General features: G+C 35.1%; 1 protein-coding gene across 4 annotated transcripts; it reads left to right on the top strand.

Annotated features, from left to right (window-relative positions):
* The first annotated feature begins 12,766 nt into the window (after positions 1 to 12,766).
* On the top strand, positions 12,767 to 16,817 carry LOC108985504 (DNA-directed RNA polymerase III subunit RPC7-like). 4 transcript variants are annotated; one of them, XM_018957827.2, is made up of 8 exons: positions 12,767 to 12,979; positions 13,532 to 13,652; positions 13,776 to 13,895; positions 14,032 to 14,085; positions 14,651 to 14,697; positions 14,948 to 15,061; positions 16,007 to 16,064; positions 16,215 to 16,817. In XM_018957827.2, the coding sequence occupies exons 1-8, from the start codon at positions 12,890 to 12,892 to the stop codon at positions 16,229 to 16,231; spliced, it is 621 nt and encodes a 206-aa protein (XP_018813372.1). In that variant the 5' UTR covers positions 12,767 to 12,889; the 3' UTR covers positions 16,232 to 16,817. The 4 variants fall into 4 exon arrangements, 3 of the variants coding, with proteins under 3 accessions (XP_018813372.1, XP_018813371.1, XP_035550256.1); XR_001995203.2 differs by having other exon boundaries at positions 14,948 to 16,064; positions 16,215 to 16,245; XM_018957826.2 differs by having other exon boundaries at positions 14,948 to 16,817.
* The last annotated feature ends 263 nt before the right edge of the window (positions 16,818 to 17,080 follow it).

Below are 17,080 nucleotides of genomic sequence, written 5' to 3'. Positions count from 1 at the left end.
TTGCATTAATGCCATCAAGATCTCTTTCTCTGTGATGATTTTGATGAATTATTAAGGCAAAGGCCTCGATCGGTTTTATATTGTACGTAGTAGTTGAGATAATTCAAAGCTGGAAGTTGCCATGAAGGCCGAAGACGCCGGCTATGTTTCGGGGCCTAGGCTAAAATTTTGAGTTATGTTTTTTTTTTTAAAGGTAAAATTAAATAAATTTATTTTTATTTTTATATTATATTTTTATTTAAAAATAATTCTTATCATTTTGTAAAGTAAAATTATTGATTAAGATTTTATATCATATTTTCAATTAATACCTGACTTAATCTTTATTAAAAAAATTTTGATTTAGAGAGAATTTTATTAAATGTAGTTTTACAAGTACTTTAAACTCTTAGATCACACACTTATAATTTTTATTATCAATAAAGTTTTATAAACAACTTACACGTTCGAAAAAAAGTAGACCCTTGCCTCTTCAAAAGATTATACCAAAACTTTTTATGAATACTGAAAAATTAAAATTTATTATTTATAATTTTCACATTAATTATATATTAAACTAATAATGAAAAAAGATAAGTGTATTCTTAGAAAGAGAATAGATAAAATAATTATTATATGTAATACTTTTAAAAAATAATAATGATATAATATCTATTTGATCTTATTTATATTTTTTTTATTAAATTAATTAAAAAAAATTATTAGATATATATATATATATATATATATATATATAAATTGTTTTAGGAGCCTTCTTTCGTTAGTGGCTTAGGCAATTGCCACTTGTCTAAGTGGCGTAATGGAAGAGCCGGCACTGACGGTATCTCAGATAAAGGAAAAAAACTATATTTGTAAAACCAAGTCGTGTTCTCTCTCTCTAGATCTCCAGACTAGGCTTTTTTATTTGGTGTGGAAAAGTCTCTGCTGCAACTCTCCAGGACGTGATCAATTTATGACGAGCAATGATATCCAAACATATTGTTTTAAAATGAAAATATTTTTATAAAGTGATATTATTTTTATAAAATATTTTATTAAATTATTCTTTTTTTTGTTATAAAAAAATAATATTTTTTATTTTAAAATATGGTATGTATAGTGATCCGTGTTTATATTTTTCATTTCAAAATATTTAATGCAAAACTTAATACTAATGAATATTGGAGGAAAGTTTAACTTTTAAACTCCAAAATGACTTAAGAGTTAAGATATAGTTAATTGCTATCATTTCAAAACTTAATTCTATCTAATAAAGAATTATATTTATGAAACTTAATTACCACTTTAATGAACTTTTATTATGCATACTTATAATTTGCGCTTATCGTGTTTGGCCCAATTTATATAAGATTTTTAAATAAAGAGAATTAGTGGTATAGAGCAAAGTTTTGAATTCCGTTCAATAAAAAAAATTAGAACGGAATATTTTGATATCGATACGTTTTAATATATAGAGATGGATTTTATATAGATAAATTCAATATATATATAAATTATATTCCAAACTAATTGGAATAATATAACTATAATATATATTTATAGTCTTTACATAAATATATTAATTATAAAAATGTATTTTTTTTTATTCTTTTAAATCGGTGTTATCATTTATAAACGACATATAGAGCAATGTAGCTTTACAAAAGTAGATGAAACTTTAATAAACAATAAGAAAACCTGAGGAAAAATAGATGGAACTTTAGTAAACAATATACAAAAGCAGATATATGGAACTTTAGTACGTAGATGTAAACAATATAGAGTCAGGTTCATTTCACAGCTAACAAATTGAACGGAATAATTAATTAATCGTCGCAATAAGTCGAATTAATTTAATAATCCACAGGCAATCGCGACCAATTACCAACTGAATGTTAGAGCAATAGCAAAATATCATTCTAGACTTTGTCAAGGATGTTGAGATCTAGAAAAATAGAATATTATATATATGATCGGCCACAAAAAAAATATATATATATATATATATTTTAGAATAATCTAATATTTGACTTTGTCAGTTGAGAGGAAAAGTGTACAAATGCTTGAAGCACTTTGAATTTAAGACATTAATGAAACATATAAGACACTAATTCAAGTTTGAAGTACTACTGATCCAACGCATGAAGTAATCAACTAAGTTATTGGCCATGCTTGTGATGTCAAATTTTGACTTCACATATTGCAAAATGATTTTTGAATAATTCCATATTACCTGAAAATGTTGTTATTTGTTAGTTTAAGAAAACTTTAATCAACTTTAAGAATATAAGCCGAAATATGATTTGGCGATCCAAGAAAAAGGAAAATTGTTTTCATAGTGTTGCAAACTTGCAAGATATTAATGGTGGAGGATAGAAAATGTGAAGGAAGATATCATAGAGTGCTGTGTTAATATTTTTGAAAAATCTCACAATTCAAAAACATGAAGATTCTCTTCAATATGGGAAAAGTTTAAGATCTCTCCCCTTCTTCGAGTTAAGATGTTTTAGTGGATTTAAAAAAATGAAAGAGAAAAAGTTAAATAAAAATATTATAAATTAAAAAATTATTTGAATATAAATTGTTAATATAATTTTTATTTATTAAAAAAGTTGTATTAGTTTTTATATTTTGTTTGGGAGTTTGAGAAAATTGTAATGATTAGGTAATAATTGGGTAAAAAGGTTGGAGATTTAAAATTGAAAAGTGTTTTGTATTTGAGTGAAATTTGAGAAGGAAATATTTATAAATATCTAAGAATAACTGAGAACACTTACGTTTCCAAACTAACCCTTTTTTTTTTTTTTTAAAGAAAAGTTAGGGTCACCTGTACACTAGTGACCCCTCCCCAATTTTATTAATAACCCTCACTTGTGGCGGAGGAAAACCGTGGTTACAAAGACAAGCATCTGGGGTACAAACGATAAACCCAGCATGCGTGAAACACCTAGCCAGAAAAAAACTAACAAAAACAACAAAATAAACGACAAACAACAAATACTCGAAACTAACTAAAACGTAAAAGACGGTAAACAGGAGTAATCCATACGGATAAGACCACGCAATGCACGGGGAGTCTCCGTTAAATGCAAAACTGCTAAGTCTTTTCCAGAAGCTCCCTGTTTGGCTAACCAATCAGCAACTTTATTTCCCTTTCTAAAAACATGGTGTATCGAGTAGGTCATGGAGTCCATAATGTCGATAATTTCCTCCCAGAAATCCTCCAGATACCACACCCCACACCTCTTGCTCTTCCACCAGGATATAACATTCATAGAGTCAAGCTCGATATGCACAAAATTAAGAGATAAAGATTTACAAACCTGGAGCCCATGAAGAAGAGCTAGAAGTTCTGCCCGATTATTAGAACCTATGCCAATGAATGAGGAAAAAGCATGAATAAGTTTTCCATGATTATTTCTAATGATCCCACCTATCCCTGAGGCACCAGGGTTACCCAAACTGCTGCCATCTGTGTTAAGCCTGACCCATCCCACCGAAGGACGATTCCAGGTGATAGTTTTGCAATGCCGAATTGGGATAAGAACAGTCTGGACATTCAAACTTTTCAATACCTGCAAATAAAAACTGGAAATGTGAGGACTAGCATGCATATCACATCATATAAGACTAATCTACCGACGAACAGAATGAATAATTTCTGAGACAGGTTCAAAGCGACCCTCCATACGCGCCAAACAACGCCTCCGCCATAGTCTCCAAGTTATAATCACCGGAAGAATTCCCAGAATAATGCCAACTTGAGACGTAATATTAGCTCGACGAAACCACCTCTTCACTGTATCTTTCCAATTTTGACCTATCGGGATCCCAAGATAAGCCCCAAAATAACGCCAAGTATAATTAGCAATATCACCTGCAAAAAGAACATGATTTTGGTCCTCAAAGTGACCATTAGCACAACAATCACAACGAGAGGTAATAGGGATGCCAATACGACGAAGATGATGATCGACACTAAGGGCCATATACCAAGCTTTCCACATGAGAGACGACATTTTAAGAGGGAGACTTTTATGCCAAATCCAGGAATGACCCTCAATAGTATCACTTCTAATGCGGACTCAATCCCAAGCCGACTTAGTAGAAAACAGACCATTATCATTTTTAGTCCAAATTAGAACATCCATACCAGGCTTCGCTTTGCAAAGATCCTCTAAAATTTCATCAATTTGATCCGGCCCCACTAACTGACGAATAAAATCGACATCCCAAACATTATTTAATTGACAATCCTTCACGAGAAGATTGGGATGCCCCACAATATTCATATCATTGCTTAAAGGACCTCTATCTCTCCATTTATCATACCAGAAAAAAATCTTACCATCCTTAAGATGCCATTTAGAGTTATCCAAGATCAAAGGAAGAGATTTAGCAATCATTTTCCAAAACCTAGTACCCTTAGTAGGATCAACCAGGGCCCAAGGTTTCAAACCCACATATTTACTCTTAAAAAAATTAGCCCATAAAGAATTACCTTGAATAAGATTCCAAGCAAATTTGGCATGAAGGGCTTTCTGCATATCATCGAGGTTTCTAAGCGCCAAACCTCCTTCCTCCACGGGACGGCAGATAGAATTCCAGGCCACCCATTTTTTCTTATCTTTGCCATTATGCTCCCCCCAAAAGAAAGTACTCATCATCCGGTGAATGTTTTTAATAGTAGCTTGAGGGACTTGAAGGACAGCAAAAAGATGAAGAGCCATACTAGAAATAACATGAAGAAGTAAGGTAAGACGGCCACCCGTCGACAGAAATCTCATCTTCCACCCCGAAATTTTCTTTTGGATATTAGCCAGCATATCTTCCAGATGAACCTGTTTGAGATGACCCAAAATAATAGGCACTCCAAGATATTTGAAAGGAAAAGATCCTTCTGAAAATCCAGTCTTCCGTAATAATAAGCTTTTGCGAGCAATAGAGATTTTTTGGGAGCAGAAAATGGCAGATTTAGAGTGATTGATACACTGACCCGACCAGCTCTCATATTTATGGAGCACAGATAAGATCTCCCTAATAGCTTGAGAGCTACCATTAGAAAAAATAACAACATCATCAGCATACATAAGATGAGAGATTCTGGGCGTACCTCGGGCCTGGGAGAATTGACCAAATTTTTTAGCCTCCACACTTTGCATGATCAATCTAGAGAGAATCTCTTGAAGTATAATAAAGAGATAAGGAGAAAGAGGATCACCCTGACGTAAACCTCGGCCAGCTTTGAAAAATCATTTAATAGTGCCATTCATCATAATAGAATACCAAGGAGTCGAGATGCATGTTCTAATAAGATCACAAAAATTAGAAGAAAACCCAAAACAACGAAGAACCTCCAGAAGAAACAACCAATCCACGCGATCATAAGCTTTAGCCATATCTAATTTAATCATGATATTACCACCATGGGCCTTTTTATTAATGGAGTGAATCATTTCCTGAGTAATGGTAATATTTTCAAAGATACTTCTCCCTGGAATGAAAGCTCCTTGTTCCCACGAAATCATTCTTGAGAGGAGACCTGTCAGCCGATTAACAATGATTTTGGAGCATATTTTATAGAACACCGAGCAAAGGCTGATTGGCCTAAATTTATCAAACCCAGAGGGAGTATCAACCTTTGGAATTAAGACCAGAAAAGATGCAGTGAAAAATCTTGAAAGATATTTTGAATTAAAAAATTCAGAAATGGCTTCCAAGACATCTTCTTTCACAATATCCCAACAACTTTTGAAAAAGCCCAAGCTAAAACCATCAGGTCCCGGAGAATTGTTAGAAGGAATAGAAGAAAGAGCAGAAGACACTTCCTTCATAGAAGGCATCCCACACAACATCGAATTGTCAGAATCAGAAATAATAGGAGAAATAAGAGTCGATAAATCAGGTAACAAGCTAATCTGGGATCCCTGCAAAAAAGAAGAAAAGTAATCCACAGCACCCTGATGAATACTCTCCGGCGAGTTAAAGACCATACCATTCGATGATCTCATGTACATCACTTTTTTACGCCGTTTATTAGCAAGGCATGCATGAAAAAATTTAGTATTCCGGTCTCCTTCCATATGCCATTTTAACTTGGCCATTTGAGCTAGTCTAGTATCTTCACGACGGAGCCAATTATCCAATTCCGCTGAGGCAGCAATAAGATCTCGCTGCGTAGAATCATCCCAATTTTGTGGAAGTTTCTTTTCCAACTCCTCAATTTGCTTCTCAAGGGATATAATATGCATTTTAGTATGACCGAAATTCTGTTTATTCCATTCACGCAAGGCGACCTTAGTAATCTTCAATTTAAAAGCCAATTTAGAGAGCCCATGGCCATCAAAAGTAGCAGACCAAGCCTGCTTGACGCACGACAAGAATTGAGGATGATCCACCCACATTTATTGAAAGCGAAAAGGCGAAGGGCCATAAGAAGAAGGATCCAACTTGAACTCAATAACCATGGGGGCGTGATCAGAAGTTGTTCTTGGCAAGTAAGAGCAAACCGCATTCGGGAAATACGAAAGCAAAGAAAAATCCATAAGAACACGATCCAGCTTAGCCCAAGACCTAGCAAGACCCGACTGCCCATTACACCAAGAAAAAATACTGCCTTTAGAATTCATCTCAACCAATCCACCTTGGTGAATCCAATCATTGAAGTCCGCCATCGCCGCATTAGATCTAGGAGATCCACCCCTTCTCTCCGAATTATTCTGAATAATATTAAAGTCCCCAGCAAACAGGCAAGGAGCCGGCCCCATAACTTGGGAGCTAAGGTCCTCCCACATAAGTTTTCTCTCGTACATACTACACTTAGCATAGATGATAGTTAATAAAAACTGAAAAGACCTAGTGTTGACCCGAAGCGATACAAACTGCAAGTTGGATCTCACCACTTGAATATCAAGAGAATTAGCCCAAAAAATCCAGATTTTACCACCAACATCCACATTAGAAGAAAATGAATCAAACTGAAGATAATGCTGCAACTGGATGGCTTTGTCCACATTTTGAAACGGTTCAAGAACCGCAACCAGTTGAGGTTTGAACTTGGAAACTAAATTCTTTAATCTGCGACGAGAGGTACCAATACCACGGACGTTCCAAACAATTATAGAATTATTCATAAAGATAAAGTAGAGGGGCGGGTGATGACCTGAGTGGAGCTTCTAACTTTCTCAAATTTTTTTTTCTTATATTTTTTCTTAACCTGTTTATCTTCAAACTCCGAATGGTACTCCTTATAATGAGGTAACACATCTGGAGGAATATCAGGGTCCGGCTCAGAGACAATATCTTCAGGATAATTGTCAATATTTTCCTTGCTACTTTTGGTAGGTAAATTTAGTTCATTATCCTCAATCGTAATGAAGGCAGATTCCTCTAGTATCAGTGTAGGAAGCGATTCAACATTAAAGGAGAAAATATCATTTTGGTTCAGAAGGTTACTTGCAGCCTCCGAAGGCTCTATCACTTCTCTAATACGATGAGCATTGAATTCCATATTCTTCCCCAGATCAGAGTGAAATTCCAAGCTGTTCCCAGGCTATTCCAGACCGACATCTGAATTCGGTAGCGCACCAGTTAAATTAACGGACTCAGTCTCAGGAGAACTAGAAACTGGAATCTCACCGCCCTTTTTATTATCAATACTTGGTCCACCAGAATCATATTCCCCTGTCATACGTTCCTGATCGTGAACCCCATGTTGAGTTTTTCCTGCATCCTCACACGGCGCCACGGGTTCAGCAGCCTCTGTTTCGGGAAGGAAAAACAGAGGATTATTTATTTCACCATCCTCTTTCTGAGATGAAGTGTTTCCACCCGATTCATTCTTTTCTTTGTTCCGTCCCCGGTTTCGTTCCTCCTGCTTGGGTTTACCTGCTCGACAGGTCTTAGAGTTATGTCCCTGCACTCTGCACTTACCACAATACGCCGACAACATCTCAAAAATAATCTCTTGTTTTCTACTCGTAGCCAGACCAGGAGTGCCAATCCAGAAGTACGAAATCGGCTCCTTAGCAGCATCCATCTCCAAGCAAAGACGAGCTCCATCAGTTCGGGTCGCACAACGCGTGGAATTATCCCTGCGTATGAATCGACCAAGCGGAGCTGTGAAGATCAGAAGGAACGATTCTTGATAAAAGTGGGGGGGTAATCCGGGAAGGAGGATCCACACCGGAACATTAGAAGGTTCATGTTCCTCATTAAAATCAGGAGACCAGTGGAACGCACGGTAAGCCACTCCATTCACTTCACATGATTCACGGGACAGGGTTTTCACAAAGTCTGCTTCCGTAGCCAATCTGATGAAGACGTTTCAGGGCAATTTCATAGAGGAAACCACCGGGGTAGATGACAGACCCCACCGACTGGCAATGAACGCACGAATCGCATCCAGAGAGGGACGTTGGCTGAGGAACTTGATCACAATCGAGAAGCGGAAAGGTTCCGCAGATCTGTTGATTTCTTCCTTTGAGAATTGAAAAAATATTTCTCCGTCCATTACTTTTGGAACACGATGGGCAACTGTGATTTCAGGGAGGGGTTGCGGGGCCGCAACAGCCATTTCGGCGAAGGATGGACGGCCAGAAGAATGGCCATCCACGGCTGCCATGCAGCCACAACAAACAAAGAGATGGAACCCTAGCAGAGCATGTAAAGGGCAATATCGTCCGAAAACTTAACAGTAACCCATCTTTTTTCCAAACTAACCCTTACTCGTCTACAAGAATTTCATTGGGTTTTCAATTACCTTATACGTATGTATAATATATATAAAAAATTCTATTTATAAATTGGTATGTAAAGCACACCCTCCATGTCGTTGACATAGCAAAACTTGATTTACAAGCTAAATATAAAATTCAAATACCTTACAAATTAAATCATGTCATGTCAATGGTGTAAAGAGTGTGTTCTTCATATTTCGCATGTTACATTAATTTTTTTATTTTAATCTTTTATTTAAAATGGGTTTCTTAAACATTTTTTAATAGTATTTTTCTGTCGTTTCGGTTTTTTACTTGTATAGGCTAAATGCAGCTCTATTCGTAGACAAAAGAGTTGTGGGAATCTCTTTCAAGGTTGGGAATTGTTGATAAATCTTGGCTGGTCGTGGGAGATTTCAATATCATTAAAAATGATCTAGAGAAGGTTAGGGGTGTTCCTGTGTCGACTAGTAAACTCCTTGTACGATCTTTCTTACTCTGGCTCTAGATTCACATGGCATTATAGAAGAGATGGGCATTTCATTTGGGAAAGATTGGATAGAGTTTGTTAGTCAATCTTGATTGGTTCTTTTCCTCATGTTGTTTTATCACGTTGGGAATGATTACATTCATATCATTGTCCTATGTTGATTGAAAATAAGGGGGCTAAAAAGCTAGGCACTTCTTCTTTTGAATTCCAAAAGATGTGGATAACTCACCCAAATTTTCTGGAGTTTGTCATAAGATTGGTTTAAATATGATGGCATTTAAATTGAAGAGGTTGAAGACAACTTTGAAGAATTGGAATGCTTCAGTTTTTGCTGATATTTTTCAGAAGCGATTTGAGTTAAGGGATAGTATACAATTGCCCGAATCAGCATTACAATCATCAAACTCAGAGGCTAATTTAAGTCATTAATTTGCAGAAGTTAGAATCTGAGTATGATCAAATTTTACTTTAAGAAGAAATGTTTTATAAGCAAAAGTCTAGAATCACTTGGCTCAAAGAAGGGGATAGAAATTCGAGATTCTTTCATCAGATGCTTTTATATAAAAGGATAAAGTCAAAATGTTTTTTCTCTATCCTTGCCTAATGGTATGGTTTCTACCAATCATGGTGATATACCATATGTTGCAGTTAGCTTATTTCAAATTCATTTAGGCTCAGAGCATATCTCATGTTGCTCTGAATTATACAAGTTATTACACACTTGGTTAATGATGATGACAATTTGTACACGTTGTGGTCACCCACTTTAGAAGGAGTCGTTGTTGACTCCATTCTAGTTGATTCAACTCCTGGACTAGATGGATTCTCATCCGTTTTTTTCTCTAGTTGATGGGACATTGTTAGCAATGATGTATGGGATGTTGTATTGGCTTTCTTTAGGGGGTCTCCTCTTCCTAATTCTTTCTAGCATTCATTGATTACATTTTCGGCCAATAAGCTTATGCCAAGTTTTATACAAAATAATTTCCAAGATTCTTGCAACAAGGCTGGACTCTTTATTGCCTGGACTTGTCTCTCCTCAACAGGGAGCTTTTGTTGAGGGAAAATAACTTTGATTATGGTTATATTATCTTCTATTCCAGTGCATATTCTTTATGTAATATGCCCTCCCAAAGAGGTGCTAGATTAATTCAGCAAGATTTTGCATCTTTCTTTTTCGGGGGAATGCCAAGGACATTTAAAAAAATGGGTATCCTGGGCAAAGATAAGTCAGCCTGCTGAAGAGGGTGGCATGGACATAAGGAATTTATATGTTGTAAAAGCTTTGCAATGCAAACTTGCTGGGAATCTGATAAATTTGACCTCTCTTTGGGTTTTTTCTATGAGATAGAAGTATCTCTCCAATATTGTGTCTCTAAATTTAATTTCATCTAGACCAGGGCACTCTCATATATGGAAGTCTATATGTGTTAATTTTCCCTTTTTACAATTTGAAATCAGTGGAAGATTCATTATATGTCTAGCATGATAACTAGATGGGTGATGGATCCTCTTTGGGTTTTTCTATCTCTATGCCAAAGCTTCAAATAAAAGATCTATGTTTCTAGTTGGCAGAGGGATAAGCTTGAAGCGCTACAAAATCCTATGTTGATAAATTCCTAGATTCAATATCAAACTAAGAAGTGGTGATGATGTTCGATTTTGGAAGCATACAAATGATGAAAAATCTACTACAAAGTCAGCTTGGGATTTTCTTGGAGTTCACCATCCTTGGTTTTCTGCATCAAAGTATATTTGGAGCAAAATTCTTCCACCAAAGATATATATTTTTGTCTAGAAATTGTGGAATAATGGATCGGCTTTGGACTTTAATATCCAAAAATGTGGCATAAGATTGGCTTCAAAATGTAGTTGTGGTTTTGAGGCTAAGTTTGATTTACATATTTTTTTAATGATTGTTCCCTTATTATATCTGTCTGGTTTGATTTCTCTCAGATTTTTGACAGCTCAACCTTGTCAACCTTGGCCTAGAGAGATAAGTTGCTCACTTGGTGGTCGGTTTTTCATGGTTCAAATCAGCTTCATTTTCTAACTCAATTAATTTCTTGGTTGGTTGATACTCTGGGAATTATTTTTTGCTAGAAATTTAGCCTAATATGAAGGTATGATTAAACCTGCCTCATGCATTATTTGGAAAGTTGTGAAATGGTTGAAAGAATTTAATTTGATGTTAATCCTCCTACTGGTAGAATTAAACTCAACATTGATGGAGTCTCAAAGGGCTAACAGGAATTTGCTGGTTGTGGAGGGATCCTTCGTAATCACTGTAGTCATTTCATACATCGCTTTTCCAGTTATACAAATGATTTTGCAGAACTTCCTATATTTATGAGAGGTTTGGATTCAGAGATGAGTTAAGATGAGTTATGAATGATAGAATAAAAGTTGAATTATTTATTATATTTGGTGTGGAAATTTGAAAAAATTAAATTATTTATTATATTTTATGTAGAAATTTGAGAAAGTTATAATAATGAGATGAGATGAATTGAGGTGGGTTTTAAATCCAAACCTCTCCTTAAAGTTGGCATCTCTTTATGTTACCAACTGGGCTTTTATGGCCTCATTGTTAAATCAAATGCTTTGTTGGTAGTTAAATGATATAAAAATAAGCAAAGCTCTCCTTGTAGGTATGTGTATCTCTGGGAAGATATACTTGAATTTAACAAATTTCAGTTTTGATGTTTAGCATACATATAGAAAAGGCAATGGAATGACAGATGGTTTAACTAACAATAGGTATGTATTACTTCGTGTTTTTCTTCTACTTCACAATTGTCTCAACAATTCTATAAAATCTTTGTTATTGATAAATCTAGTTTGCCAAACTTAGTTCGACATAGAAGTTTGCCAAATTTTAATATTATTATTATTTTGAGATTTGAAAAAATTGAATTATTTATTATATTTTTTTGTAAAAATTTAGAAAAGTTGTAATGATGAGATGAGATGAAACACTTTCACTATCCAAACAGGATCTTAGTTTTGGTATTATATTGCCTTTTTGTTCCTTTGTAAATAGTTACTGTTTTCATTGCTTACATATTATAAAGCTTAGTATAAGACTTTTTGAAACTTTTGTTAGGGATTTTTGTAACCCCCATATTTGTTAATTGAAAATTTTTTCTCATCGGTCACTATTCATCACTCCACATCTCATACTTCATACCTATAGCTTTTTCAAAAATTATAGATGTGTGATGTGGGAATGAATAATAGCTGATACATAACATTCTTTCTGTTTATAATATGGTATTTATTTGTTATAATTAAGGGTTATTAATAAAATTGAGACTCTATCAAAAATAAAATAAAATAAAATTGAAATACCATCCTATTTTACGAAAAAGGCAATGTTAATTGATTGTAACATTAATATAGAATTTGAAGAAACAGTGATGGGATTGTCGTTCGATCTTGAAATGTGGCCCAAAACTCTACTAACTCGACCACACCCTTCGCTCACTCAGCCCACTTCCAGAGGTAAGAAAATAATCCATCCATTTTGGGTCCAAATCTAGGAAACCTCTATTCCTTCCCCTTTCAACCTATTGGACCACCTCGCCCCTCGTTTGCCTCTTCCTTCTCAAACGCAAAACTCATCTCACACTGGCCAGGGGAGCGTCCCGCTCAAGGGAAAGAACAAATTCCTTAATTTCTGGTTTACGGTGTTTTTGGGTAGATGGCTTTTCGAGGTCGGGGGCGGGGACGGGGATATGGAGGCGCCGGTGGCTATGGATTTGCCAAACAAGAGCCATTTGAGCTTTTCCCTGTACGGTTGTCTCACTGTTTTTGGTTTTTCATGCTTGTTCTTTTATTGATTGAAGTCCCGGTTGTGTTTGGTGCTGGTTGTTTGACAACGGTGGATTAGTAATTCTCTAATCAGATTTCCAATGAAGGTGGATTAGCTGGAAACATTGATTATTGATATTGATGTTGAATAAGTTTGGAACAGTATACGTTACGTTCCGAATTAGATACATTGCGTTAATCTTGGGACTGAGTCATGGAGTCAAAATCATATATATATATATATATATATAGATAGATAGATAGATAGATATATATAGCTTATTCTTGCTTAGCCTTGTAAGTGATAACTGGGTACAATCTTGGGGCCATTGTTTTGATTTTTAATGGAATGGGATAAAAAAAATTGTGGTGACTTAATTAAAATATTTTCATTTTTCTGCATGGAAGCTGAATTCTTAATCGTGTGAAAGATTAAAACCTGAACTTAGACCAATATTTTCCATTACCTGTTTTGGTTTTAGACTTACTACTCATTGTTGTGCATGTGAAAGTTTTCTCGATGCAATTGTAGGATATTGAATTGCCTAACATCAAAAGCGTGCATAAGGAAGAAACCCTAGTTAGGGAGAGTGTAAAGTTGCAAAATTTTTGGAAGGCCTCTGCTTATTATCTTGACGAGACTGATTCTAAAAGTAAGCATATTTGATTTTGTGTTGGAATGGCAGCTTGCTTATAAGCAAATATATAGCTACCTCTAGATTTTCACTAGATCATATCACTGTAATTTTTTTCAATTCTCGGATTTCTGGTGTCAGATAGCCGAAGCACAGAGATAGAGAGATATTCTGACATGACAAAACCAAAGACTACAATAACTCGTGATTCTCTTTCACAAATTTTAGAGCTTAAAAGATTTCCTCAAGAACTGATCGGAGGTGTGTAGTCTAAGCAATGAATTAAAAATGGGTGGTGGTCTTATAAGACTATATGCATTAATCTGCCTTGTAGTTTTGTCTTACGTATTTCATGATGCCTCAATAGACCTTTCTCATGGCACAATGAAATTCCCAGGTTCAAAGGGGCAACGGCCAAGTCAGAAAAAAGTTAGATGGAATCCAGAGTCAGGTTTGATGAGATAGAATGCCTTTCTCTTTTCGTTTGCTTTAGTATTTTGGGATGTATGCCTTCTAATTTTCATATTTTTGCAAGTCTCACGTGCCCAATATTGATATGTTATTGATGGAGATCAGTCCCTCAAAGTGTTTGTTTGTAAAAATTTGTCCTTGCAAGCATTTCGATTTCTTTTGTCAATATGAAATCACTTGAGTTTCAGTTTAATGAATGGAAAAGGCAAACAGCTACAGTTTCCAACTTCACATCAACCCATTGTTTATGATAATTTCTTGAGTTTTTGGAGATTTTGGTTACTCGTGTTTTTGATGATTTTTTATGTATTATATTTTTAGCTAAATGCGTATGACTAGTTCTGATATTCTCAACATGGTAAAATGAAAATTTGAGTGCACCAACTTTAATATATATATATTTTTTGGAAAGCATCATCAACTTTTATGTTGAGATGACATTTCTATATACCATTGATCTATATTTCTTTGTAGATAGTTGTGTCCTACCAAAGTATGTTTCTTTGGATGTTATGTTAAATGGAGTGAAATCTTTTCTCTGACAGAGCTGCAGAAGCTAGATTATTTAGAAAAGCTTGAACAAAGGGCTCAGGTAAACGACTTCCAACTTTTGTAACTCTACTACATACATTACTTGGTCAAAGATCATTTTGGTATCACTTCTTAGAACTGCATACATGAATCAATCTTGATATGCTCCTTGATTAAGGGGAATAATCACAGAAAATAATGTTTTACCTGTTCCTATTGGTTCTTTGTCAGCCTATATTGTTCAAGGTCATGCTCCTTTTCAGTTTTCTCTTGATTGGATTCCTATTTTTCTGATCCATGTAATTATGTAGGGCCAAGAGAATAAAGATGAAAAGGAAAAGAAAGAAGGCGAAAATGAAGATGAAGATGAAAACGAAGGAGAAGAAGACATTGAGGAAGAACCTAGTGATGATGATTATTTTCAGGTTCCTAAAAAACATATGCTCTATGTTCCGGATTTGTATTGGTTTGCGTTCCTAGTGATGCGTGGTGTGATTATTGCCTTTAAGACCCACATTGGCTTTATCCATGATGTGATGGCATTATCATCACAATGCTGTTCGGATGAATTCATTCTAAAATATGAAGGCACAAATGTATTCCTAGGAACTAAATTAAATATTGAGGCATCACGTAAGTTGTTAAAAAATGAGGTAATGAGGTTGAACAAAACCTACTATAGGATCTCTGCATAAAAGGGGATCCATCCTTGGTAGATAGTACATTACATGGTAATCAAACTTTCTCGTGGAACCTCTGAAGGATGATCTTTACAATAGGCGAAAAATCGAGGATAGAACTATCTAAATTCAGCAAAGGATTCCTATCATAAGGCAATTAATGTGGCAGATTACCTAGGTATGATGAGACGTTCACTCTTTCTCTTCTGCGTTGTTCCTATTTGGAGAATTAGCTTCCCTTACCAACTTACAATGCTTTTATTGGGGCTTTTGTGTAAGGTGGAACCCTGGCCTACCAGACTAGCAGTATTCTGTTGAAGTCTACATGATAGCTGCCATTTGGTCGTCAAAAATCAAATAGAAACATATTTCTTCTGATATTATCTAGCTGTAGGATAATGCAAGTATTGAAAATTTGAAAGAATTGTGTGCAATTGGATAACAAATTTGCTGGATGAGATTGCAGAAGAAAGCATCACTTAACCTAATGGTTCTTTGAGGCAACTTTTTCTTCACTTATTATTATTTTTTTCGGCGGGGAGGGGGAAGTTTCGTTTTTCATTGATTTTTCTCCTGGTATGGGATCGTACTTGACCATTACAGGTTTTCCCATATACTGAGAAGTGAAAATTCACCATTAACTGCATTGATATTTGTCATCTATTTTTCATATACTATGCAATCCTGCAGAATGTCGAGTTTGATGATGATGACGATGATTTTAACGATGTTGATGATGGTGGTGAAGGTATATACCTTTGACTGATGCTAAACTCGTCTAATGCTTTTGAAGTTTTCCTTGTACTTGAATCGCCCGGTTTTTAACATTTATGATAGATAATTGACTCCTCAATGTTTGCAGTACCTAAACAATACTAACGGTTTCAAAACATTGCAGATGAAGGTACTTTTTAATAGATACGGGAAGAATTTTCTTCTGGTCTTCTTTAGCAGCTTGAGGCAGGTTTCGCGTATATGGAAGTATTCCTTTTCTTAATTGGATTAATTTGGGATCTTAAATTTCACCTTGTCACCATATGAGGCTTCTAATGTATGAATTTCCTGCTTGACAAAGATGTAGAGAAGTGAAGTTTTAGTCAGCATTTTTTAGTCTTGGTGAAGTGTGTTACTTGTGTTGCTAACCGCAAAGGGTTAGTCTAAGTGGTGAAGGCCTTGGTCTTGGAGTATCACTCCCTTCAAGATCCAAGGTTCAAAATCTCATGGATGCAAATAATTCTTTAGGGCCATACTCCTGGTGAAAAGTCAGCGATTTAACCAATTTTATGTAGGAAAACTTATGAGGGTGCGGTGCATGGGACTGGGGTTTACTTTGCATGGATGGGTTCAAAGAGCCCTGCCTTGGAGAGGTTTCCCATTACTTGTGCTATTTAGAGAGAGAGAGAGAGAAAAAAATCTACATGTAACTAATTTTGTTCAAAATATATCTGTTAAAGCATGATATAAACACCGGAGAATTTCGATTTTTTTAGTCAGTTTTTTATTCTTGCCATGCATCACTTGTGCTGAGTTTGCCAAACTTTTTGTTTATCGGTCCAAAGCTTTAGAACGTTTGTTCCATGGTCGAGCAAATAGAAGTGAGAGCATTTTTGTTAATTGGTAACACAAATTACAATTGCAAATTTCAACCTAATATTAATATAAACCAACGTGGGATTGGCAACTTTTGTTGTTTTTCATACTACAGATATATATATATATATATATATATATATAATATATACTTTTCCTTTGGTTAAGTCCTAA

Source organism: Juglans regia, chromosome 10, assembly GCF_001411555.2.
Source record: "Juglans regia cultivar Chandler chromosome 10, Walnut 2.0, whole genome shotgun sequence".
Classification (NCBI taxonomy): Eukaryota; Viridiplantae; Streptophyta; class Magnoliopsida; order Fagales; family Juglandaceae; genus Juglans; species Juglans regia.
Note: the sequence above shows the minus strand (reverse complement) of the source record. Positions and strands in the feature narration are given on the sequence as shown.

Coding starts and splice junctions, on each gene's coding strand:
- LOC108985504 (XM_018957826.2), top strand. CDS start 12,890: ATGGCTTTTCGAGGTCGGGGGCGGGGACGGGGATATGGAGGCGCCGGT. Junction 13,896..14,031: donor TCCTCAAGAACTGATCGGAG/GTGTGTAGTCTA, acceptor TGAAATTCCCAG/GTTCAAAGGGGCAACGGCCA. Junction 14,698..14,947: donor AGCTTGAACAAAGGGCTCAG/GTAAACGACTTC, acceptor GTAATTATGTAG/GGCCAAGAGAATAAAGATGA.